Source organism: Symsagittifera roscoffensis, chromosome 9 (genome assembly GCF_963678635.1).
Source record: "Symsagittifera roscoffensis chromosome 9, txSymRosc1.1, whole genome shotgun sequence".
NCBI classification, from domain to species: Eukaryota; Metazoa; Xenacoelomorpha; order Acoela; family Convolutidae; genus Symsagittifera; species Symsagittifera roscoffensis.
The window spans coordinates 35291090-35316100 of NC_087070.1; the positions used below are offsets into that span (position 1 = coordinate 35291090).

General features: G+C 35.3%; 1 protein-coding gene across 5 annotated transcripts in view; it reads right to left on the minus strand.

Moving 5' to 3' along the window:
* LOC134854627 (transient receptor potential cation channel subfamily M member 2-like) overlaps positions 1 to 25011 on the minus strand; it is a 55718-nt gene that overhangs the window by 15473 nt on the left and 15234 nt on the right. For 3 of the 5 annotated variants that reach the window (XM_063870966.1, XM_063870962.1, XM_063870967.1), the window contains 10 exons: positions 23017 to 23266; positions 22139 to 22310; positions 18878 to 19049; positions 17471 to 17770; positions 16406 to 17204; positions 15813 to 16150; positions 14963 to 14977; positions 9589 to 9789; positions 7246 to 7480; positions 6613 to 6630 (listed from right to left, as the gene is read on the minus strand). In XM_063870966.1, the coding sequence (XP_063727036.1) occupies positions 6613 to 6630; positions 7246 to 7480; positions 9589 to 9789; positions 14963 to 14977; positions 15813 to 16150; positions 16406 to 17204; positions 17471 to 17770; positions 18878 to 19049; positions 22139 to 22310; positions 23017 to 23266 (2500 nt within the window). The remainder of the gene's footprint in view (positions 1 to 6612; positions 6631 to 7245; positions 7481 to 9588; positions 9790 to 14962; positions 14978 to 15812; positions 16151 to 16405; positions 17205 to 17470; positions 17771 to 18877; positions 19050 to 22138; positions 22311 to 23016; positions 23267 to 25011) is intronic. The other 2 variants (XM_063870964.1, XM_063870965.1) reach the window with 2 other exon arrangements.

The window sequence follows — 25011 nt, forward strand, 5'->3', positions numbered from 1 at the left end:
TGCAAAAAAGAGGAGCGTTTTTTACGAGCAATTCTAAAAGAACACAAGCGGTTTTCAATCGCTGCCTATTTTCTTGCTAAACATCTCTGAGCCACTCCTTTATCATCAACCAAATCCTTTATCGTCATTCTCTGCGAACCGTTTCCACAAAAGTGGATAGAGATTGTCTTGTATATGCTTCTCAAGGCGAGTCCCAGAACTAAAACATGTCTTCAATTCCTTTTCAAATGCACTCGCACTACAAGCACGTTTTTTCCCCAGAAATAACTGATTGGCATCAATGCCTTCTCGATATTCGTGGAAAAGAACACAGATCAGCAAATATACCGGTAATACTCACAACTGATGAACACAAAATTTGATCAATTTTATGTCCACGTCGATAAGTGGGAAAAAACACTATCTGTTCAATTCCTGTCTCGAGCATTAAATACAGTCACAAAGATTATTAAAATGAAGGTTGAAATCGTTCAAAGCAAGCGCAATGTGTTACTGGATTTAAAAATTCTGACAAGAAAGCAACCAAAGACGCCGAGGAGGGGGGGGGGGTCAATTAAGGAGGCAAATAAAAATCGGATCTCTGCTTGCTGTTAATTCCCGTCCAAAAAACTATATACTGTGAATTTTCCACCTCTCGAGCTTGTTTACTTGATACTTTGTGTTGTAAATCAGAAGTAACCCATCCCTTCTTTCATCGTTTCTATTCGCACTGATTATTTCTAAATTTTTCAATTGGAGAGCGTTGTTTGACTATTTTTAGCAAACAATTTTGAATTGAACTTCACTAATCAAAACTTCGAAAAAAATTCAAAATTAAAACGGCGAAAAATCCTATTTGAGCGTGAACACTTTTTAAGAAGTTATCTTGAAAAAAAAACTGCAGACCTAAATAAGTGATATATCAACTCGTTCATTAACACTTAACAAAAAAAAATATTTTAGAGCAATGCTCTGCAAGCGAAACAGCAGTGAAAAACGCTCTAATAGTGTCAACAATTTTTTTTTTAAATAAGATAAAACTAATAAAAACATCTGCCATGTACTGGAATCAAAACCCAATCTGGAGATGAAGAGTCACTCGACTTAGCATCGGCATCATAGGCTCTCAAAAATCTTGCAATAATGCTATGCAGCAAAAAAATAGATACTGTTGATTAAAAAAAATCACCAAATAAATTTGCACTTTTATTTGCGTCTTGAGTTGGACAAAAAATGATAACGTAATATGACACTGAGCTCCACTTGTGTATTCTTATACAAGTACTCAAAACTTTTTCCAGCAGTTTAGTTAATCAACTCTCTTCAACTTTGTTTGACTAAGTAGAATGCTCACTTCGACATAATTTGTTCACAAATTCTTTTAATTAGTGCGTAATGATTAAAAAAAAACAGCCAACAGACAGCTGAAAAGAAAAAAGAACACAAGGAAACAGAAAAAAAACTGACTTGTTTTTTTTTAAACTTCAACTCTCTAACTTTAAAGCAAAATGATAGCGTTAAAACGATTTGAATTTCACGAAAAAATTTCTCAAAAACATAATTTGTCTTTGCATAATTTGTTGAATATTTTCAAATTTTTTATTTCAAATTGTGTCATGCTCATGGTTGAAATTTCCAACGGAGGAATCGATCTTCCGAACAGAAAAGAATTGATAGGCAAAAAATAAGAAAGATAATAACACAATTCCAAGAGTGAATCTTGTCAGCTTTCCCATTGTACTGAGCACGTTTGAATAAAAATTTGCGTTAAAAATATCAACAAGAAATACCTCATCAGTAAATATATAATGCATTCAATTATTTTCTTCTTTTGAAAGTCTATTAAAGTAAGAAAATTAAACTTTCAAGCCAGTTGTGAGGAATGGCCTATAGAATATGTTTAATTTTACAAACCAATAAGTTTGTTATTCATCTTTAGCACATTCAAAAGAACACTTAGCGTACAAATGAGACCAAAACCTAAAAGTCATTCAACATTAACCAAGATGCGAAGCGCGAACAATAGCGAGAACACGACAAAAATCAGCGCTGGAAAAAGCAAAAGAAAAATTAGAAATAAGCCTCGAATTAGCAAAAACTCGACTAGGTCTAGGATTCGATCTGCGACCTACCGCAATCAGGCGATTTTCAGTTTCACGCACAAACCACCCAGCCACGTACGCTTAACCACCATCACGAAACACTAGTCACGAAATACTAGTCACGAAATACTAGTCTTCAAACACTAGTCACGAATAAAGCAGCTACATATGCTATCAAGACTGCCGCTGCCTTTTATGCAGCTGACTTCTTTTCACTTCTCTCAATATCTTCCAGGTTGCTTCCTCGAAAATCAGTTGCCTTTGTAAACTAAGTCTAAGGTTCGAGTTGTGGCCAGACCTTGTTTTTTCAAGGAAATTGGAAAAACATTCAGAGAGGAAACAAATTTTAAGGTCCATGGAGCAGTAATAACAAGAAAAAATTAAATGAAAAATAATATTGATTTTTTTTAAATTTGAGATTTTTGTGAAAATCATCCTCCCTCACGCCACATTAAGAACAAAGTGATATATTTCGCTCCTAGTAACAATTCAATTATGACAAATAAGCTTCCTTCAACCAATTTTGAACGATTTCGAGGACGTAAATCTCCGCTTACGCGTTCAAAGCTCTAAATTAATCGCGCGTTAATTGTCCCAAATTGACCAAAATGGCAATCTTTAAACTCTCATAATATAAAATAATCACAGATGAAAAATCTTTTCAATTTTAAGCTCAAAACAACAATACTTTTTGAATGATATAAAAAAATTCTGTCAAAAATTGCCAGTTTAAAACCGACATTTTTCTGAAAAAAAAACCACCCCGAGCACAATTATTCCGTTACTTTCGTTTCGAAAGTCGGAACAATAAAATGCCAATACGATTCAGCAAAAGAGGCACCAAATACAAATGGACACAATTTTGCAAGTAATAATTTAACAAACTTAAGGCATCCACATTAACTTTACATGTAAAACATCGCCAAGCATAAAGTCACTTTTGAAATCGAGTTTTTTATTGTTATATTGTTTGGAACAAATAGCTTCTGAAATCGAGTTTTTTATTGTTATATTGTTTGGAACAAATAGCTTTTGTCGGTTCATTTGATGAAATTAAAATACATCAACTGTGTCACTTTATTACTAATCGAATGTCAAAGCACATGCTATCAAAAAGCTGTAAAGGTGTCCCAAAAGTTGCACCAATATTTGCGACTTAGGTTGGAAAAAAGAAGATTCTTAATAATACACTAAGGGGACGCTAGTGTAAACAGACAAAAAGCTGAAAAACTAGTACTTCATAATTTATTTCTACAATTTTACTTGCCATATAAATAGATGACGATCCTCCATTTTCTCAGAGGTGGCTATCGAGTTCTCTCAAAACATTAGAAGATAGCTAGGAAAATTAAAAACAATGGCGAAAAAATTGAACAAATAACGTCTTTAAGCCCGAGTTTTTTTGTTCTTCTGCTCTTACTTCACGCTCAAGGTTCGTATAGAAAGGCGCTCAAGGCTGACCCCTTGAGAAAAATACTTTGACTGGTCCGTATGTTGTGATATGGGTATTCTTTGTTTGGCTCGAACCCCTTAAGTCTGGGGCAAGGAGGAGAGAAGCGGCCGTCTCCCCTACCCGCCCCAAGAACTATAGTCTGCAAGCTATGTTAATTAAATTTGATTTTTCGCAAATGAGTTAACAAAATTATAATAAAAAATATCAGCATGTTATCTAATTAAATTCGATTTTTCGAAAATGAGTTAGCAAAATTAGAATTGAAATTATCAGCATGTTATTTGCTTTTCAATTACTATTTTTAAACCATTGGAAAGATGCATTCATTCAGTAAGTATCGTTGCAAAACTGTTGGTTAGCTATGGTTATTATTTACTCCCAGGCGAAAACTTTATTACCAGTGGGATAGCATAATCGTAGATATCAATTCACTACCGCACGTTCTACTCACTAACTGCTAAATTATTCACTAGTTATGTTCAGTTCAGATTCAATTTTTCATCCGGTCAATTTGGGTCAATTAACAGACCGCGCTTCAAGCCACATTTCGCGCCAGTCAGTCAAAAGTAACAGTCTTTTTGATCACTATTTTAACACATTTGTTTCTAGTTAAGAACTAAGATATCATTAGATGGAGTAAAATGAATAATAGAAAAAAATTAGCCAAGACAATTTTTATTAATCGAAAAAAAAAAATGAAATTCTCGGTTGACATGTTTTTACTTTTTCGATAACGCTTTTCTGCCTGAAGAGGATTCGGTTTTTATGGCTTCGGATTAACAACATACCAATGGTACTTACGGTCCACATCAAATTACTATTGATTTCACTTAATATCGCAGATTTTAGCAAGATAAAATTTACCAAAAAAGCTAACAAATCAGGTGGCTAAACCGGATGCCATTTCCAGTCAGTAAACTACCTACGCAATGTTTCCTCCGCTGTTGAAAATGAGACAGAGAGGGCGAAAATGTGGATAGATTCAGTAACTTTCCCTTCTTATGACGCAGAGACGAAGCTGCACTTCGCAAATACAAGCACATGAGCAGCAAAAAACAGCACTACAGAACGGCAACAAAATGCTGAAATAGCTTTGAAGAAAAAGCTGAAAAAAAAACAGAAACAAGCTGTGAAGGATTCTCAACTTTCAAAATTAGCAATTAGTGAAAAATTTATCTTGCATCAAGAAAAAAGTAGAACTATAGAATTCATTAGCTGGCTTCAATTCAGTTCGGAATAATTAATTGAACAGGTCGCAACCAGGAAGAATTCGACTCGCTCAAAAAGGTCGCGCTTAAACGTTGGGTATCATAGATCAAAGCGTAAAAACAGCAAAATGACAGCTTAATGTTTACAAATAAGAAACTGCACTTTCCATACACGGCAAAAACATATTTAAAAAAGAAGAAACTAATTATGCAAAGTCAAGTTAAATACTTCGGTTTTTCTCCAACATATTCTTTAAGCCAGTTTACATTTAATTTTTGCAGACTTAGGATATGCAGTTGCATAAATGAGATAAAAAACCGAAAAACATAGCCAATCGAATATTTGAAAAGAGTAATGAACGCAAGTAAAGATAAAAAAACACTTACTTTCTTGAAAAAATCTCAACTTTCGAATTTCAAAGAAAAAAATAGATGCCCTTTAAACTCTTTGAATTTCTAAAACAATTTATGATTGGCGCTTTTTTGATAACATGAACTCAAATTGAGAAAACTGGATCAATAGGTTAAGTTTCTTATTCCGCTCGGAAATCTAAAAATTAAATTCTATTTTTGAAACTAGAAATCGTTTACGAATTTTTGCGCCATTTCCACGTTTGTATTTGGAGAGTGCTATTTACTTCACTTTCAGCAGATGAATTTCAATTGAACTCAAAAGTGCATATATACCTAAGTGGATTCATAAATGCATCAATATGTATGAATGCACATCTGTAGTTATTAGAGACTTTTAAGACTTTTCCTGAAAAAAAACAAAAAAAAATCAGCAAGACCTATATAAGAGTCTTCCCTACGTTCAGTACTCTTTAAAAAATAATGTATTTTTCGTTGAAATCACAAAAAAATCACCTTAAAAATTATTTCCGATTTTCTTCTTTGAAGCTACGATATTTATGAATCTTCTACGCACATTTTTTCGATAAAAAACTATTTTAAAATGAAATTCCGCAGGGTAACCTCAAAATCAAGCCCACTTTTGAATCATTCCCGTTTTTGCGCGCTGTAGATATTTTTACTGGATAACTACAGTTCAATTGAATTAAAAGTGAACTCACACGACCATTCCCTTATTTTATTGACACTTGATCAGCGAATGAAAAGTGTTTATTAACTCAATAAAAATCAAAACGACCAATTTTTAGTTCAAATTTTTGGATTCAAAGAATCAAATAGATCACCCTTGAAAAACAAAACAGAGTTCCTCCCCATTTTCAAATGGTCGGAACTATAAATATAACAGGACCAAAAGTCAATTTTGTTAGTTTTCTAGAAATACAGTTGAATCCACCGTTGAAAATTAAGTCATAATTATTTTTCGTTTGGAGACAAATTAACGCACTTTGAGAAACCGAATCAATGGGCAGACTTCAAATATGCTAGCCATACGCGGTCAGCTACGAACTTGTTTTGAGACACCCGAGCGAAAATCGCTGGAAACGTCTGAATGAAATAAAAAGTACTGGGTTAAAAATAAAAATTTCCGATATTCGGACTATATAGTTTTGTACTAGATACATATGATACTTTTACGAAGTCCAAATACACGAAGTCTTGAATGCATGTTTGAAAGGTTCGCAAAAATTATACACAGGAGAATACAGTGACTAATACACTAACAGTATTCAATAGAAAACAGTAATAGCTAGTCTAATTCAGAAGTCTTCTGAAAGATCGATTTAGTTGGATTAGGTCGAAATTCTCCAGTTACTGGTCATGATTAACAAATAGGGACACTTTCACAGGAAACTGCTTTCAAATCTTTACCATTCTTTTTCAGTGAAAGGATCATTTCAGAAAACAAAGCATTTAGTTATTTCTGCACACTATTGTTTCGCGGGTTAGCCAACCTTACCTGGATCTTCTAGCCGTTCTGGCGAAAAATAAACAAGGATTCACTCAAATGAAGCAGATACTGTATTCTTATTTCTAGTGTTTTGAAAAATTCTATGAAGTTACGACTGTCTTCATTTCATGAGCTGATGATTTTAACAAAACAGATGTAATTAACGGAGTTACTGATTAACTAAATTTTGATATCCTTCGTCGAATCGTCATTTAGACAAAAGACTGCTCTTCTAATTAGCTCGGTGTTGATCTAGGAGAATGAGGAGTAATGTCAAGGTATTTGTGTAAAAAGAACGTTGTAAATATGTCAGCTAATAACTTCATTAAATGCCTAGATACGCAAAATGTCCTAGATACGCAAAACGTCCTAGATACGCGATTAACCTTACTAAATCGTTCTCGATAGATCAAAAAAAATTCAATTTATATGCTGCTATGGCTGGCACACCTGAACAATCTCCCCCTTAATAGACTTAAGTGAACAATCTCCCCCTAAAATTAAATGACAATTTCAAAGCAGTGGTGCCTCAATGTAGTATGCTCAAATCTGATTAGCTGAAAAATATTAGATAACTATCTCCTCCCTACTTTGATAAAGGAGCGCGAGATAGTTCACTTGGTATCTATAATAGCTACTCACTTTCAACCAGTGTCTCCAAGAACAGTTCTCCGAACATCTGCAGAGAAGGAATCAACACTACGAACTCCAACGTGTCCGTGAGAGGCTTCTCCTTCAGCTGCTCCTGGGTGAAGATGAGAGCGATGGTGCAGATGCCATAGCCAAGGAGGAACACCAGCAACACTGTGATGAAGATGAGCATCTCTTTGAACATCTTCCGCATCATGATCCACAGAGGTCCCAGACGACCGATGGCCTACAGATTCACACAACCCTCATTTAAATCACAATTCTCCTCAAACAGCTCATCACCAAAATGTCTTTAAACATGTTAACATTTTGTCGGAACGATCTAAGAGAATGAAAAGAACAAAAGGAGCGTCCTTGTTGCGGAATCCGCTTACAATTCACAAAATGCACAGTTTGGCCTCGTAACACCATCCTTTTAGTCATAACTGCAGAGGCGGAGTGAAAAAGGACCATTTATAGAGATCCTTGTTTAGTCGTCAACCTAGAACTTTTCCAACTTGACACCAACATAGAGTAATTTACAGAAAAGCGCGCGCCAAAAAAATGCAGATTTTTGTTCAAAACCCACCAAAAAAATTCCTAAAACGGCAATTTGTTGTTTTTTATTCAAATATTACCTGCAGCGCTGACTTTTTTTTGGCAAAGTTGGGTATAGTATTTTGAAATAGCTCGGAAAATCAGCTTGGTCGACGCAAAAAAAGGTTGGTAATTTTTGAACATTTTTTGGAAACACCTTCGAGAAAATCCTGGCTTCGTCCCAGCATTATAGCATGAAAAATAAGGCTTAGTAGGGTTTGAAACGAGATTATTTATCTAATAATATTTTATTTTCTACTCTCATTATAATTGGCGCCTAAAACCATGATGTCATATGATTCTTTTGTTCTGATGTGTTTTCATGTAGAAAAAGGATCAGTCAATCTTCACTATCTTTATCAAAAAATGTGGTCAACTTTTTCTTAATTAGAACAATGTTACTATATCTTGGCGTTGTAGCTAATATTGTATCTTGTTGTTCGGAATAACTTCTAATTTATTCCAGTCTTTTCTCGGTTCGTCCAAAACGTTGTTTCCTGCAATCTGAATTAAAATTCTTTTCTACAGCTAAAGGGAATATATTTGTTAGCTCCGTAATATGGTGGCGATGTTTTCAACCAATCAGGGCTTTTTCAGGGGCTTTTATGAAAGACTTTAAAAAGGATTTTTAACACAGAGGCGAAACTGAGCTCCGCACCACTTGCGATCAAAAGAACCAAAGATCGAAAAAAACTAGATCTATTAAATGAATAAAACTAGTTTTGAAACAAAAACATGCCAAGACAATAGAATCTGTAATAAGCATCGGAAGATAATGTACCCAGCTGTAACAAAGCCGAAAATACCGTCAGAAACCTTGTCAGAAGTCGAAAAAAAATCAACAAACTACTGAATGGTTAATAAGTCCACCTCACCCTCAATACATTATGAGCTCACTAAGCCGATATATTATAGGCCAAAACCTATTAAACCAAACAAAATGAAAATAAAAACAACCGAAAAAAATTTTTTGTAAAAATTTAAGACAAATAAAAAGTTATAAAGTCCCCCTGAGCCGCAAACCAGACACGCACACAGAAAACATTTTTTTTAGCTCGTCGAAAGATGCAATATGAGGCCAATAAGCCGATATAATGTAGGCCAAAACCTATCAAGCCGAACAAAGGAGAAAAAAAGTCGAAAAAAAATTGTTAGCATGAAAAACTTGAACTATAATTCTATAGGAATTTTAGCATTTTGTGCAACCCGGAGATGAGCAGTAAATATATGTTTCCGTTGAAACGACTCAAAACTAGGCCACTGAGCCGATAAAAAATAGAATAGGACGAAATCATATCGGCAGAATAAAGTTTATAAACGAAAAGATATTTATATAAACGAGGTCAAGTTTAGTTAAAATACTAACAGCACAGATTGATATAAGAACATAAAAGCAACCATAATGTGAAAAAAATTTAAAAAACACTATACAATATGTCAAATAAGCCGACAAAACATCGGCAGACAATCCTCAGCCGACATTTTTTTTTTTCAAACGGACTATTTCCAGTTTGAACAAAAAACAGGTCCGGTCAGTTTAGAACCCGGGACCCTTGGCGTCTCAGACGTATTCGTTAACTCCAGACTAAGTGTGCCGGAGATGCTCAGAAATTTGAATTCATTATGAACCAAGACACCAAATGATTCTGCTAAACTAGTTGATAACCCGAAAAAAGTCCATATTCCAGTTTGATAACGCTTGCTCATCTGATCGCAAGCGTAAAAACGAGCCCTAGCTTCCTGATACTCGTCTCTCACCTGGTAGAGTCTGATCACTCTGAGCCACAAGAGGAGAGTGACCATGCCATAGAGAATACGGGACACCTCCCTCATACTGCCTATGGCACTCAGTCCAAATGCAGTGAAGATCATGGACAGGTAGATGACGTCTATGATGTTCCACTCGGACGCCAAGTACCCCTTCAGCTTCTTACTCCAAGTCGCATCTTCAGTCACCAACTACAAACAAACAAACAAACAAACAAAAACAATCAATACAAAAATTATATTCCCTTTCAAACTAGAAAGCAGCTAAAGGTCAAACTACGAAAAAAACGTCCTTCTAATCAATTTCGGTCGAAAAGGGACACCGGCATACGCATGATATTTGGTTAAAAAGCCACAAACATCAAAATTGTCTGCACACCCAAACTTATTTGCCCAACTTTTTATAAGAACTTTTACTAAGAATCTTAGACACATCTGCCAGACGTTTTAGAACGTAAGCTACCATAAGTTGTGGCATTGAACTTGATTTCACATATCAGTGCAATTATGATAGTTTACGTTCTACAATGTCACAAAGATTTGCCTGAGAATAATTCGGGAAAAATTCGTTAATATTTAGGAAATCTTGGGAAAAATTCGATAATATTTAGAAAATATTTGACATCAAATTACATACTACCGATTGAGCGAGATAAACTGAAGATCTCAAGTATTTGATAACTGATGAAAATGCTTGAAATTGAGAGACCCAATTACTTTATCTTTATTATCGTAATCATCTTAAGCTGCTTTCTCATTTCTCAAACCAAACAACCTTTATAAAGCGGTAACTTCCTTCTCAAAACATGGTGCGAAAGGAGATAGGCAATAAAATCCCGTGTGTTACTTGTGACTCAATTGGGTGAATGAACGCAGAAGTCAATTGATGAAGGATTGATAGCTCATTTGGCAAGGCCACGTTTCCTCGAAAGCAACAAATCGCAGAATTTAGAAGAGAGAAAATTAAAAAGTAATAGCACAAATTAGTTTCGTGAGCTATTCTACATCAGATTTTCGGCCGGTTAAGACATGGCTGTTTGATTGCTGTAATTTGCTGAATATATTAATTTCGTATATGCTTTAAAATCATTTAGGTTATTTTTTGCCAAGAACTTCGAGACTCTACGAACTATCACTTTCGACGAATTATTGCCTCACAATGCTTTTTCATTGCTTCTAAATGAGCTAAAGCTGCAACTCTGCATAATTTCGAGAATACTTCTTCAATTTATATTTAATTTATTACACCATGATGACAATTAATAATTAGTGAAGATAGCACTTAATTTTAACACGCAAAATGCTGCTGAAAACAATCTTTACATAAAAAGATTTGCGAAGACCAAAACACGTCAAAAATTTTAATTTCAAATATTCCCGATGAAGCCAATCATATCTATGATGTATGTTTAATGGCTTCAAAGCTGAATTTAGCTAAGCTTTCCCCAAGAAAAAATATATATTTTTTTCTAATTTTAAGTCTGTTAACAGAACTTGATTTCAAATTCACTTTAGCTCACCTATTTATCAGAATTTTTCAACACATTTTTATTCGTAGATAACCCCTAATCGCAAATTCAATTTCATGCGCATGGAAGCAGCTCAATGCCACGCATGAAAAAATAATAGTAAAAATTCGGTGGTTTATTTCAAAGCAATGCATTTGTCTTTGGGACAGCACACAATTAAGATGGCAAACTTCCCCTAGCTAGAGCTTAAGTACTGGATCTAATCTATCAGTGGTTTTTCAGCTAAGTAGTCTGCCACAATTGAATTGAACACTTAATCCAAATTGTCTGGAAAATATAAACTGAACGAGATTTCATAAGGCTAAAAATTCGGATCATATCCGTCTATAAACTACGTCAACAGTTTTGAATTTGAATTCATTTATCCACAACTGTTTTCAACATAAAGGGAATACATTGGATAGAAGCCGCAGTTCACCTACAGAAACCATCTCAAATTAAGGGGATAACTAACCAGCATGCAGAACGGCCGAACACAAAACAACTAAAAAATCAGCCGAGAGAAAAAAGTGTCGGAAAAAAATTAGCAAGCAATGAAACCAAAAAAAACAACGGATGAAAAAAATGTGAAAAGACTGCATCCATGTGTGACTTTAGAATTTCAAAAATCGTATATAATTTGGACCTTTTTCTTAGTAAAATAACAAAAAGAGAGAAAAATAGATCAACATGATAACCTCTCATTTAGCACACGAAATCAAAGTGATTTTAAGAAGAAATCAAACATCACATCGCAAAAGTGTAAAAAGAGCTTGAATAAGGTTTTTTCAGAAAAAAAACAAACAAATAAACACGAGGCCGTTAAAAAAAATTCACTTCAGAAACCCTTTGCGCTGTTTGATAGTGGAGTTTGTCTTCTTTGAACTGTAAAAGAAATTGAAAAGAACTGTAGAAGAAATCAAAAGCCAAACCACAAAAAAAAAATTAGCCTGAACAACTGTCATGATTTTTCCTTAAAACGAAAAAAAAATCATCGTGACTTTTATAAGAGTTTGATCTAGGTTTATCGACTCTTAATCCTCATTCGAAACTAACAGTCACTCAAGTTTCTAACGCTATTTGCACATTTGTAATAGAAGAGCGTAATTTGGCTTCCTTCTAGCAAATGAATTTTAATTGAACGTAATAAAAAATCAGAAGCCAAGCCGTAATAGATCAAACTTGAGCGTGAACAAGAATTTTTCACAAAAAAATAAACAAGACTTATAAACAAGAGCCAAAAAATGACACCATTTAAGCCGAGTAATTGACATTGCAGCAATTGAACTTTTCAACACATACAGCTTGCAAAAAGTACAACTCATGGCCTGCGTCAATCCCTAGAAATGTGAAGTCCCAGACACGTGCATGCGCATTACCTCTGCGCCAAATGAGCAAAATTAGAAGCTGAAACTTGCTATGCTAATTAATCATACTGATTAATTCTGAACAAAGTTTTCACACAGAGGCGAAGTCGCACTTCGCATACACAGAAAAAATATGACCGATTACGCTACTGGGAAAAACTGAATGAGTAAAACTTTGAGTCTACAAAATTTCTTAAGTGACGCACGCCAATTCTGCCGCATTAGCAGTACCAGTCAATTTGAAAAAAAAGTGACCAACTAACATGCCTCAATTTATAGAGCAGTCTATGGAGCAGTAATCACATGAAAAAATCAAATGTAATAAAAATGAGTTGATTTTTTTTAATTTGAGATTTTTTTTGTAAAAATCATCCCCCACACGCCATATTAAGTACAAAAGGATAGATTTCGCTAATTGTAAGAAATCAATTATGGCAAATAAGCTTCGTTTAACCAATTAAATGTAATAAAATAAAAATAATTTTTTTTTTTTAATTTGAAATTTTTTTATGAAAATCATCCCCCCACACGCAATTTAAAGTACAAAAAGATAAATTTAGCTCCTAGTAACAAATCAACTATGGTAAATAATCTTCCTTCAACCAATTTGGAACTTTTTTTTTGACTGATTAATCTCTGCTTACGCGTTCATAGCGCAAAATATATCGCGCTGAATGGTCCCAAATTGGCCAAAATGGCAATTTTTATACCCCCATAACTTTACAAAAAAAGATCACAGGGGAAATCTCTTTCCAAATTTAAGCTCAGAACAACAATACTTTTTGAATGATATAAAAACAATCCCGTCAAAAATGGCTAGTTAAAAAGTCAAAATTTGTCTGAAAAAAAAAACCACCCGGAGGACAAATATTCCGTTATTTTCGTTCGTTACGAAAGTCGGAACAATAATAGTCTGTATTAAAATCCTTAGCATTGACTGTACTAAATAGTCGGTTATTGATCAAAATGAACACTTTCAAAGTGGACACATTTTCTCGCAACAATATTTGCGTCGCAACAATATTTGCGACTTAGGTTGGAAAAAAAGATAGTTCATACTATAACACAAGCATTGCTTGTGTAAACAAGATAAACGTCCAGTACCCCAGTTGCAATATCCTTGCTCATCGAAAGGAACAAAATGCACTCAAATGCTTAAAAAAACGAGTTTGAATCACAGAGGCGAAGTCGCACTTCGCATACACAGAAAAAATATGACCGATAACGCTACTGAGAAAAACTGAATGAGTAAAACTTTGAGTCTACAAAATTTCTTAAGTGACGCACGCCAATTCCGCCACATTAGCAGTACCAGTCAATTTGAAAAAAAATGACCAACTAACATGCCTCAATTTATAGAGCAGTCTATGGAGCAGTAATCACATGAAAAAATCAAATGTAATAAAAATGAGTTGATTTTTTTTAATTTGAGATTTTTTTGTAAAAATCATCCCCCACACGCCATATTAAGTACAAAGTGATAAATTTAGCTCCTAGTAACAAATCAACTATGGTAAATAATCTTCCTTCAACCAATTTGGAACTTTGTTTTTTGACTGATTAATCTCTGCTTACGCGTTTATAGCGCAAAATATATCGCGCTGAATGGTCCCAAATTGGCCAAAATGGCAATTTTTATACCCCCATAACTTTACAAAAAATGATCACAGGGGAAATATCTTTCCAAATTTAAGCTCAGAACAACAATACTTTTTGAATGATATAAAAACAATCCCGTCAAAAATGGCTAGTTAAAAAGTCAAAATTTGTCTGAAAAAAAACCACCCGGAGGACAAATATTCCGTTACTTTCGTTACGAAAGTCGGAACAAAAATAGTCTGTATTAAAATCCTTAGCATTGACTGTACTAAATAGTCGGTTATTGATCAAAATGAACACTTTCAAAGTGGACACATTTTACCGCAACAATATTTGCGTCGCACCAATATTTGCGACTTAGGTTGGAAAAAAAGATAGTTGATACTATAACGCAAGCATTGCTTGTGTAAACAAGATAAACGTCCAGTACCCCAGTTGCAATATCCTTGCTCATCGAAAGGAACAAAATGCACTCAAATGCTTAAAAAACGAGTTTGAATCACAGATGCCAACTCTCATCTCAAACTCTAGTAAAAACAAAACAAATGATTGATTAAAAAAATTGCGACAATTTTGCTACCAAAAATTCGACTAGCTCTATATTTTAGAGCAGAGTGTAAAAATCGTGTTAAATGCGCTTCGCGCATGCAAAAAGGATTGAAAAATTCATCTTGAACAAACAAGCCGACAGCGCGCTTGAGATTCTAAAAAAGTTGTAACACTTTTTATGCTTCTGGATCATTCTGCAGACCAACTAAGGGTACTTCTTTTTATGCTTCTGGATCATTCTGCAGACCAACTAAGGGTAATTCGGAAATGATCCCAAATTTCAGGTTAAATGAAAATGAGTCGCAGGAAGAAAGCGTAGAAAGAAAAGTAGCAAATAAGCACCTCCGGTTGAGAAAGCTGAAACAGTCAAAATTACTGCGATATCTAACTGAAAAGTAATGATGCGATATCTAACTGAAAAGTAGTGATGCGATAGCCTGAAACAACTGCAGCTTCAAACTAAAAGAACATCAAAACATGAAATAAATATTAGTAGTTTACTTGCTACAACTTAGAAGCTAATTTTTGTACCTAATTCCCGTGAAAGACAGTAATTGTTAACTTTCCTTACTTTCTGTTTAAGCCAATACAAGTTCAGTTCAAATCTAACGACATAAATTACTTCACAGGCCAGGTTTTACGTACAAAAAACTGAAACTAATTTGAAGTAAATAATCGCAGGATCTGGCACATATGAATAAAAATAATTTTGAAAAAAAATGAGAGGCAGCAAGGAAAATCGCGCTGGGGTAATGTTGCAAAGCGCAGAATGATTAAAAATTTCCTTCGTTGTTATGTCTTCAAATATATGATAAGTTTGTTTAAGGCTCACAGAAGTGTTAATAGATTCCGCCACCTAGAAAAATGTTATTGGCAATGTTTTTCCAAAAAATTGAAAAGCTATGCGTTTAATAATAAATTTTTCAAAACTTTAAACATGATGGTTGCTCTTTTTTGACTTTCTAGATAAAAAACAACCAGGCAACTTTTCACCCATAAAAGCTCATCTGCCATCCATGGCTAATTAATTACTCGAGCAGCAGTCACTAAATATACAGCAAATATCGTTCTGAAAGTCAACTGCGCAACAAAATCAATAATTTGAACTGAGAAAAAACAAAAGAACTATATACAAAAAAGCCCATCAAGTATGCGAAATTTTTAGGTTGAAGTTTCATTCGTATTAACACACCTGTCGTATTTCTTCAACCGCATAAGATGTAGCCAAAACTACAACTAGAATCTCCATCCAGTGTATTTTATTCTCACTCGTTATATTCAATACCATCCATGAGTACATGAGAAGAAACACTATATAAGCAGTAGAATGGGTTATGAATTTTGTCACTGGCGCCGTGTAGAATATCTTGGCCTTCTGCAAGAACGAGATGCGAGGCCCACCGTTGAGGCGACCGTTGGCGTCTACCCCATGCTTCTGCGGCACTCGAAAAACGACCTCGAGATTCTCGTTTTCGGCTCCGCAGTTATTCAGTTTCATCCCGTCTCCAACGTGCTCCAGGCGGTCATTGTCTGAACACATTTTGCACATTATGATCCACAATTAGAAAAATTGTTGAATATAATATCGTTTTGTCTAATTTTGGTCGATTTTAAAAACCTTTCAAAAACCAAAACAACAAACAAAGTTATACCATGCACTCAATGCACTCAAAATCACTACAAAAACCTTTTTGAATTGGTATATTCCTAAAAGTGTTCACGCTCAAAAAATTCACGTCAAATTCACGTCAAATTCACAAATGAACTCATGAAATTTTGTCTGACCAAAGTTATCTTTATTGCACAGAAGAGTTTCGTGTTCAGTGGCTGGGATCTGACTATTGGCCACAACTCCAGTTCCCATCACGTCCAACTCATGTTCATTATTCGTGTAATTATCCTCGTCCTCGCCATCTGGCGCCGTCACCACATCCAGGCCACTGATCGCCACTGGATTCACCAAACACCACACGATGTTGAGAACCTTGCAACGAAGGTTTCCCTTCCAGTATCCTTCCACGCACGCTTGCACACAAGCGGTCGCCAGGAAGAATTTGCAATTAGCCAATACTGCAACGTCCATTCTCGTCTTCCCGCGCCAAATTAGACTTTTCTGCTCCACCAGACGCTTAGCCAACTCGTGGTCTGTTTTGTAGCAAACGTCAATCACTCCAACTGCGAGTTCTTGGAACTCTTGTGAGTTTGCTTCAAACTCCGGCTCGAAGACGTCTTCACCAGGCCATAGTCTATGGGCCAAGGATGACCATAGTTTGGACCCTATCAAAGCCAACATTATTGGCTCCTTAGCGTGTGCCCAAAAGAACAGAGCCATTTGTTTGCGGTTCGCCAGAATAGCCCACAGACATAATTCCACGAATGGGTAGTCGAACGTCTTTGTATATCCGTTTTCCTCTGAGGTTATAGTGTCCACTTGCGTTCCCTCTGCATTGTCACGAGACCCGGTGTCTGTTCCAGTGAGTGACCGGAGCAAACGTGACACATCTTTTAGAGTGTACCGTCGGGACTTGTTCTTAGTCCTCACGGTTTTCTTCAGTAGCCAGGCCAACACTTCATTTGACTGGGCCTAAAAACCAACGTACAAATTAAGTTGAAAGACCGATTGCAAATGAAATGATTTTAGAAATCCAGTGACGATTCATCTTCGATTCAGTGACAATACTTTGCTTCAGCAATATTTCAGAGCAAGTGCATACATAATCGAGGACTATATTACGTGGAAAGTTAACAACTTTGGATTTTTCACTCATGGATCAATTAAGACCAATAAATATTTAAGGAAACGGTTGTCTGCGGGTTCTAGGTATGTGTTTTCTACTAATTGTCTCTTACCGCGTAATTGTACAGCAACTCCAGTCGTTTCGCAGTCAAGAAATCCTTCATCACAAACCCACATTCCATGAACAACTTCACAAAGTTAGTCTTACACTCCATAATTGACCTCAGCATCAACTTATCCATGTTCTCCCGCTGGGAAATGTCCATTTCGTTCGAGAGGATGTCCGAGGCTGCGACATCGTCTCGGTTCCAGGTGACTGCCAATTCAAGGGGGTCTTCGTTTTTGGCCACATCCCCTTGCAACAGTGAATGGAGGATCGCGGCATCCAATTCTTGCGTACCACTTTTGCCGACCTAAAAAAACTTTCTTTCCGTTTCCTGCAACATTGCTGTTAACTTTTAATACATAGTTTCTCGAACACTATAACTATCAAGGCTGTAAAAAATATATTGCATTTAAATATATTGGCAATAAATACAATACAATTATATATTTTTTACAGAGAAAAGTAAAACATATTTATTTCATCAGAACAATTCTTGATGTAACAACTTTTTCTGGACAAAGTTCTTAGCGATTGTCGGAAAAGTGTTCTTCCCATTAACTTCAATGACAATGTTTTTCAATGACAATGTAGTAAGTAAATAAATGTCGCTGCAACGAACGTGAAATAAATTCTCCAACTACATTTTTTGGTCGCAAGCGTAAAAATATTCGTTTTTTTTATCGATGAAACAAAAATATAATTATTTTTTTTTAAATGAAAAAATTACATTTAAATATATTTTTTCAGCCCTGATAACTATTGATTTGATTCAACAGCATGTCTACGCATGTTTTATTTATTTAACCACCATATATTGAAGCCGAAATAGGATCAGAATTACGTAACAATTGCATAACAATAATGACAATGTTATTATGTTGCTCAACAATCAAGGTTGCATAAAAATCTGATGTATATTCTCGATTGATTTAAATCCGATTTTTATTATTTTACCTTGATTTTTTCGATTTTTATTGGAAACGTTTTTGTTTCAAGAATCAATTAATTTACGCAAAATTACTGATTCAGCATCCGAAAGAAGAACACAAGTTAACCATATTTTTCTATTCCCAGACAATTTCTGAGACTGGAATGGATAAATCCGAAAGTGATGTAAAATTTTTCTAGTTAAAAGTATGCTATGAAGAGCTAAGTACGTAACCAATGTAAATACTGCTAGCTGGGTTGTATGTTTACCGCGGCACTCGTCAGGATAACACAAGGGTTGATTTTTTTGATTTTGATTCTACGATTAAAATCCGATTTAAATCATTGAATTAAATCAAGTTGATTTTAATCATGCAACCCTGTCAACAATATTAATTTTCGGCTTGTCGGTCTAGTAATCGTATTTTCGTTTTGTTGGCCCTTCGGCTTGTTGGCCTTCCACCATTTGAAGAAGTGTGTTAGTTACCTTGTAGACTGTGAGAAGGTTCTCCTTCTTGATGCAGGTGTTGATGTTCATGATGACGTGTTTCAACTCCGCCTCCACGTCGCCCTCCTGCGGCTGGCCGGGGAAGAAGGCGTCGGCCACCATCTTCTTAATACTCGACTCCTTCTCAGGCGTCAGCCACTTCTCGTTGTCCCTACACAATACAATACATCACTCATCATCATCCCCAACAAAGTCAATTCAATTTTAAATCAACATCCATCTCTTGTATTCTAAGGTGCTTTACAGTTCAAATAGTGATAAAACCACTACTTAGTTCGTAGAACTTGCAGTTTTCCCCGCTTTTAAATGCGCTGCAGATTAATTTTTACTCCATTATTTGAGCATCGAAGTTAACAGTAGCATCACTACAAATAATTTGCTTGCTTTTAATTCAATCTTTCAAATTAAATCTCATCTTCGGAATTTATCCATGATGATATCACTCAACTCAAAAAATTAACCAAAAAGATCAACATCAGCAATACCATTATTACTGAGGTCTACTGCACTTTCGTTTTGGAATTTTTACCCGGAACATATTCTTTAACAAAAACAAAAAACAGTTCACACATTTTGTCCAGAAAATTCTACAAAATATAAGCTTACATTTCTAACTTCATTTACTTAATTAATGAGGCAAAAACCTTTGCTTAAAGTTTTGTTTCAAATTACAACTCCATCAGCTAATCAGACAACAAAATTTCTCATATTAACCATGACACATCTTTTTAGACACTGCTCACTTTAATGCTGAGCTACTTAAAAGATTTTTTAGTCGAGGTAAAATCAGCTTTACCACACAAAGTTTAATAAACGAATTGACCGACCAATCTTTCCAGACCAGTTGTTCATTAAAACTGTCGAACAGTTTTCAATTTCGATCAATGACAGATAATATTACATTTCTGGAAAAAAACTAACAAAAGAATCATCACGACTTATATTGTAATATTCACTAGGCTCATCGACTGTTATTCAAATTAATTCTAGTTGAGAAAACTGGATCAATAGTTAAAAGTTTTATTCCGCAGGAATATCCGAAAAACAAAATACTGTCTTACGTAGAAGTCGATCACGTTTTCTGTGACCTTTACAGTTTTGCTGATCTATTTTTGCCCTTCAATCACCATAAAATGAAGCCACTAAGCCGACATAGCATAACTCGAAATCTATTTAGCCGACAATACCTGCTAAATAAAAAAAAACGGTGAAAAAAATTGTAGAGAAAAGAGTTGGTAATTCTAAAACCAACATTAAAAGTAAATTTCGAACAGAGGGTGTGGTGTGCATTTGAAATGTAAACATGTTCTAAGTTGTTCTGCTGGCGCAGAGCTCTGTTCAGGCCAGGAGATGCATCCTGTGATCAAAGTTATTCAAAAGAAAAAGTCTACTACCCGGTTTAATAAACTTGCCATCGCAAGTTTAATAACTTAGAAAAGTTCGCAAAAACGATAACTTGTCGCCCTATTTACACAATTATTCTATTAAAAAAATATAAAAATTTCAGTGTTTCATGAGCGGTTGGCGTAAATTGATAGAAAACATAACCAATAGAAAGTTGAAAAATAAGTCAATGAACTCAAGGAGACCAAAAAATGATTGCCTTTTTGTGATAAAATATCGACCCAAACTGAGATAATCGGATCAATGGACAGTTTTTTTATTCCACAGTGAGCTCCACAAAAAACTGAAATTTGATTTTAAAAACAAAAGTCAGTCACGTTTTTTTCACGCCATGGTCACCATCGTAATTGAAGAGATTACTTTCCGTTCTTTTTGTCGAATTTATTCGAATTCAATTTAACAATTCCTAAACTTTTCCTAAACACAGAGGCGAAGCTGCGCTCCGCAAACACGAGCGAGAAAACTCTAAGAAAGCAGCCCTATAAAGTGCAATCAGAAAGGAAACGAAAAAGAATAAGCCTTGGAAATTAAAACATTTACTACAGCAGATTCAATATAACGACCAGGAGATTTAGAGTCCTCTGTCCTCGCAACTGCAATACGGTCCCTTGACATTTTACTAATACTAGCTAACAATAAAGCAGCTACATATACTAATAAATTGCCGCTGCGATGCACTACATATACTTATAAATTGCCGCTGCGATGCAGCAAAAGTGGCGCCAAATACAACACAGAGGCGAAGTTGCACTTCGCATGCACGAGCAAAAATATGACCGACAACGCTACTGGGAAAAACTGAATGAGTAAAACTTTGAGTCTACAAATTTTCTTAATAGACGCACGCCAATTATGAGTCTACATAATTGCTAAGTGACGCAAGCCAATTATGACGCATTAGCAGTACCAGTCAATTTGAAAAGAAATTTACCAACTAACATGCCTCAATTTATAGAGCGGATGCATTTTAACTACTATACGAAAAAGTTCATTAAAAACATGCGACTCTGCTGAGGTTCGAACCCTCTTATTTTGCTACTGGTCTCCTTCTCTACCTCTACGTTACAGAATCATAACACCTTGAAGCTTAAGTGCTATTTGTATTACAATAGTGTGTGTTAATATCCTTAGCATTTGCTGTACTTAATCGCTGGTTAAGGATCTTATGCATATACTGCAATAAAAGAGCACTTTCAAAAAGATCACTAATATTTGCGACTTAGGTTGAAAAAAGTGAGTTCGTAATATCACACAAGCTTTGCTGGTGTAAATAGACCCAATTTTGCTTGTAAAAAGGGGAAAGAATAAAGCCAAATTAAGTAAAAAAACAAATAGATTTTTTCGGTTAATTTAATAAAATTAAAATGCATCAACTGTTGTTAACTTAATAATAATCCAATGGGCTCTTTTTCCTCCCCCCCCCCCCCCCCCCCACCTCAGACCAACATGAGTTTTATGGTCTAACGAGTGGTTTTACAAGGTTAATTATGAAGACCAAATATGTTTGTAATGGACTAATTAGTCTGCATGTCAATTTTCATGACAATTGGACAAGGTGAACAGTAATTTAAAAGATAAAAATTTGCAGGTGGGGGGAAAAGGAAAAAGAGCCATCCAATGTCAAAGCACATGCTATCAAAAATCCGTAATGGTGCCCCCAGGGGCACCAATATTTGCGACTTAGACTGGAAAAAAACGAAAAAGTCGTACTATTACACTACGTTTGCTAAAGCTGGTTAGTGTAAAAATCAACAATATCTACGTTCAATCACACTTTAAGTGAAATGCTTCTGAAATGATTATGAACGCCAAAAACCACAAGAGAAAAGTACTCACGATTTCTCCACAGCCACTTTGAGCGACTGTGTGATTATATCCGAGGCGGAAGTTGTGATGCCCATCTCACAGAGAACCACTGGGATGCCGTTCTCGAGGGACCTGGCGATGGCACGGAAAGAGGTGATGTTGCCACCCACCACAACCACTACCAACGGGATCTGCTTCTTTTCTACACAGCACAATAATTACAATCAGGAAGCAATTCTTAAATAAGTGCCCCTGTAAAAACCAGCGTGTGACCAACTTGTGAGGGAGGGGACCAAACCTGAACAAATTCAGTTATTAAGCCAATCAGTAGAGGCCGCTCGATCGTTTCAAATTTTTTTCTCAGACTTAATTAACTAATATTCTCGCACTAGTGTAATCGATACTTTATTTCTCAGTAAATTTTTTAAAAAATTTGAGGCAATTTTTCTACATCAGGGACTTTTAAAATCTCTTAGGACCCTTCTATCACGGTTGTACAAATATCACAACGAACAAAATTAGGCAAAGAAAAGGTTGTAAAAATTCTGTTGAAGTCAACTTTCAAGATTGAGGGAATTATCGTTTTTCCAACCCACATTTGACGACAAAAAAAAATCTTAATAAACAAGAACGGAGTTCATACGTTAACACTTACCTATGCATAGTGGCCTATTGGATCCCATTTCCATACCGTAAGCTTCAAAAAAATCAATATTTTAAATGCACTGTCTTGGACACTGATAAAATCAATAAAAAAACTTGCAATATTTAATAATACAAATCTTTTTCGGACAAAGCTTGGCTTTAACTTTTCAGCAAGGCTTTTTGCCCTCTTTTTTTCCGTCATTCAATTCATTAGATAATCCCAGAAGGTATTCAACTTCAGCATAATGCATGCAGCCTCTAACCTCTGTGTCTTTGGGCTCCCCTGGATCCTGCATTGCCCCCCATAGCGACATGACCTCTATAATCACTTTTCGAGGGGAGACCCTGTTTGCTCAAAATCTCTTCGATTCCACACCTCACGTCCACTTCAGAATTGGGCTCATTTCTCATGCCATTGTCGACCAGGACGAAAAACGAGTGATTTGGGTTCAAGGGAGTTTGACCCACTTCCGTTTTTTGCCTCACTTTGTACCTGTAAGGCTCCTTGTCTCTCTAAAACAGTCGCTCGAAAAGGTTAAAGGCTAGGGAAAAAGCTACTACGATGACGCAACGCTTCACAATAGCTTTACATAATGACATATCAACTTGCGAGCATGAATGAATAGAAGAGAATAGATAAAGCTCTAAGCTAGCACCGTAAATACAGAGTTCTTACCCTCATCTCTATTTTAAAATTTGCGCCTCTAAAAAAGGGTTTATATAACATAGCTTAAATTTGCATTGGAGAAAAATCAGCGTTTCATTCCTTTTAGTTTTCAGCTATTAAGTTTAGCTCAACGTTTAAAAATAGTGAAACACATAAATTTATATTTTTGCACTTTTTCCACTGAAATTAGCGGACAAACATTGAACGATGAAGATCCTCGTGCAAATAGCAAATTATTTTACGAGCAGCGCTTTCCCTTTCCTAAACAACATCAAGAAAGACAAAGCAAGAAGATTTAGCCTTATTGAAGATAAAAATAAATTTAAGGTAGAGAACATATATATGTTCAGAGAAAAATATATGTTCATTTAGGGAGAGGGCACCCCCTCCTGGTAGGAGTTTGACACCCTCCCCGCCCAGGGCTGGTCAAAATATGTTTTTTTTTAAAAAAAACGTTTAAAACTGTTTTAAACGTTTTAAACAGTTTAAAACATGTTTTTTTTGCAAGAATTTATTTTTTCAAGCAACGCATACAAAATGCTAGTTTCTCAGTTTTCTCTGAGGAAAGGCTGTTCCTGAGGTCCCCTTCCACATACCCCTTGATAGCTTGTTGAAAGAACTGCACTGTACGTGTTAATTTGGATGAATCAAGTAACAGCTGCCAGTTAAATTGCGTAATAATTGCGCCCTCGCAGTCGAAACATGAAACACTGTTTAAAACACTAAAATTGAGTCATGTTTTAAACAGTGTTTAAAACAGTTTTAAACACTGTTTAAAACAACCCCTGTTTTTTATTGACCAGCCCTGTCCCCGCCAAAAAGATCCCTCGACCTTTAGCACAACTTAAATGCATTTTTTCGGGATGCTTTTGGTGTCAATATTTGCATGTTTTCAAGGGGGAGCTCGCCCAGACAAAAACACGATTTTTATGTTCAAACTCTTTGATTTTGTACAAATTTTTTTTTCAAAAATTTTGCTGTACGGCAGTTCTTTCAGGAAAACTCAACAATTTTTAAGTCTATTTGCAAAGTTTTCAGAAATGTTTTGAATAAACTTCTCATCTAAACTCGAGAAAATCATGGATCCGTACTCTGAAATCGGTCATTTTTTAATCGGTCATTAATCTAAATAACTGGACAACCTTAATTGTTATCAGTTAGGAGCCAATACTTTTTGGACTGAGAACATGTATTTAGAAATAGATAACCAATAGAACTCAATTACAACAGTGATTTTACCAGGTGAAGGTAGATTTACGAGCAAATCCGTTTAACACTGCATATGAAAAGTGAAGAGTACCATTTATGTTAGGTAGATAGATTCTATCAAAATGGAACAACTCTTATTTGAGCCGTCCGATCGCTAATTTTGGCAAGAAAATAGAAACAAATCAACCCTTTGAACACTCCTAGATTCAACTTAGCCCATAGACCGACAGGCTTATGAGCAGAAAAAAGATTCCAAGTCATTTCAGCATGAAATAGAGAATCTTCAAGTTAACATACTACTTATATTCAGACAACCGGTACACAAGCTGAATTTTTTCACTGTGAACATGGGGCGCATTTTAAAATATCTTGAAGATTTAAG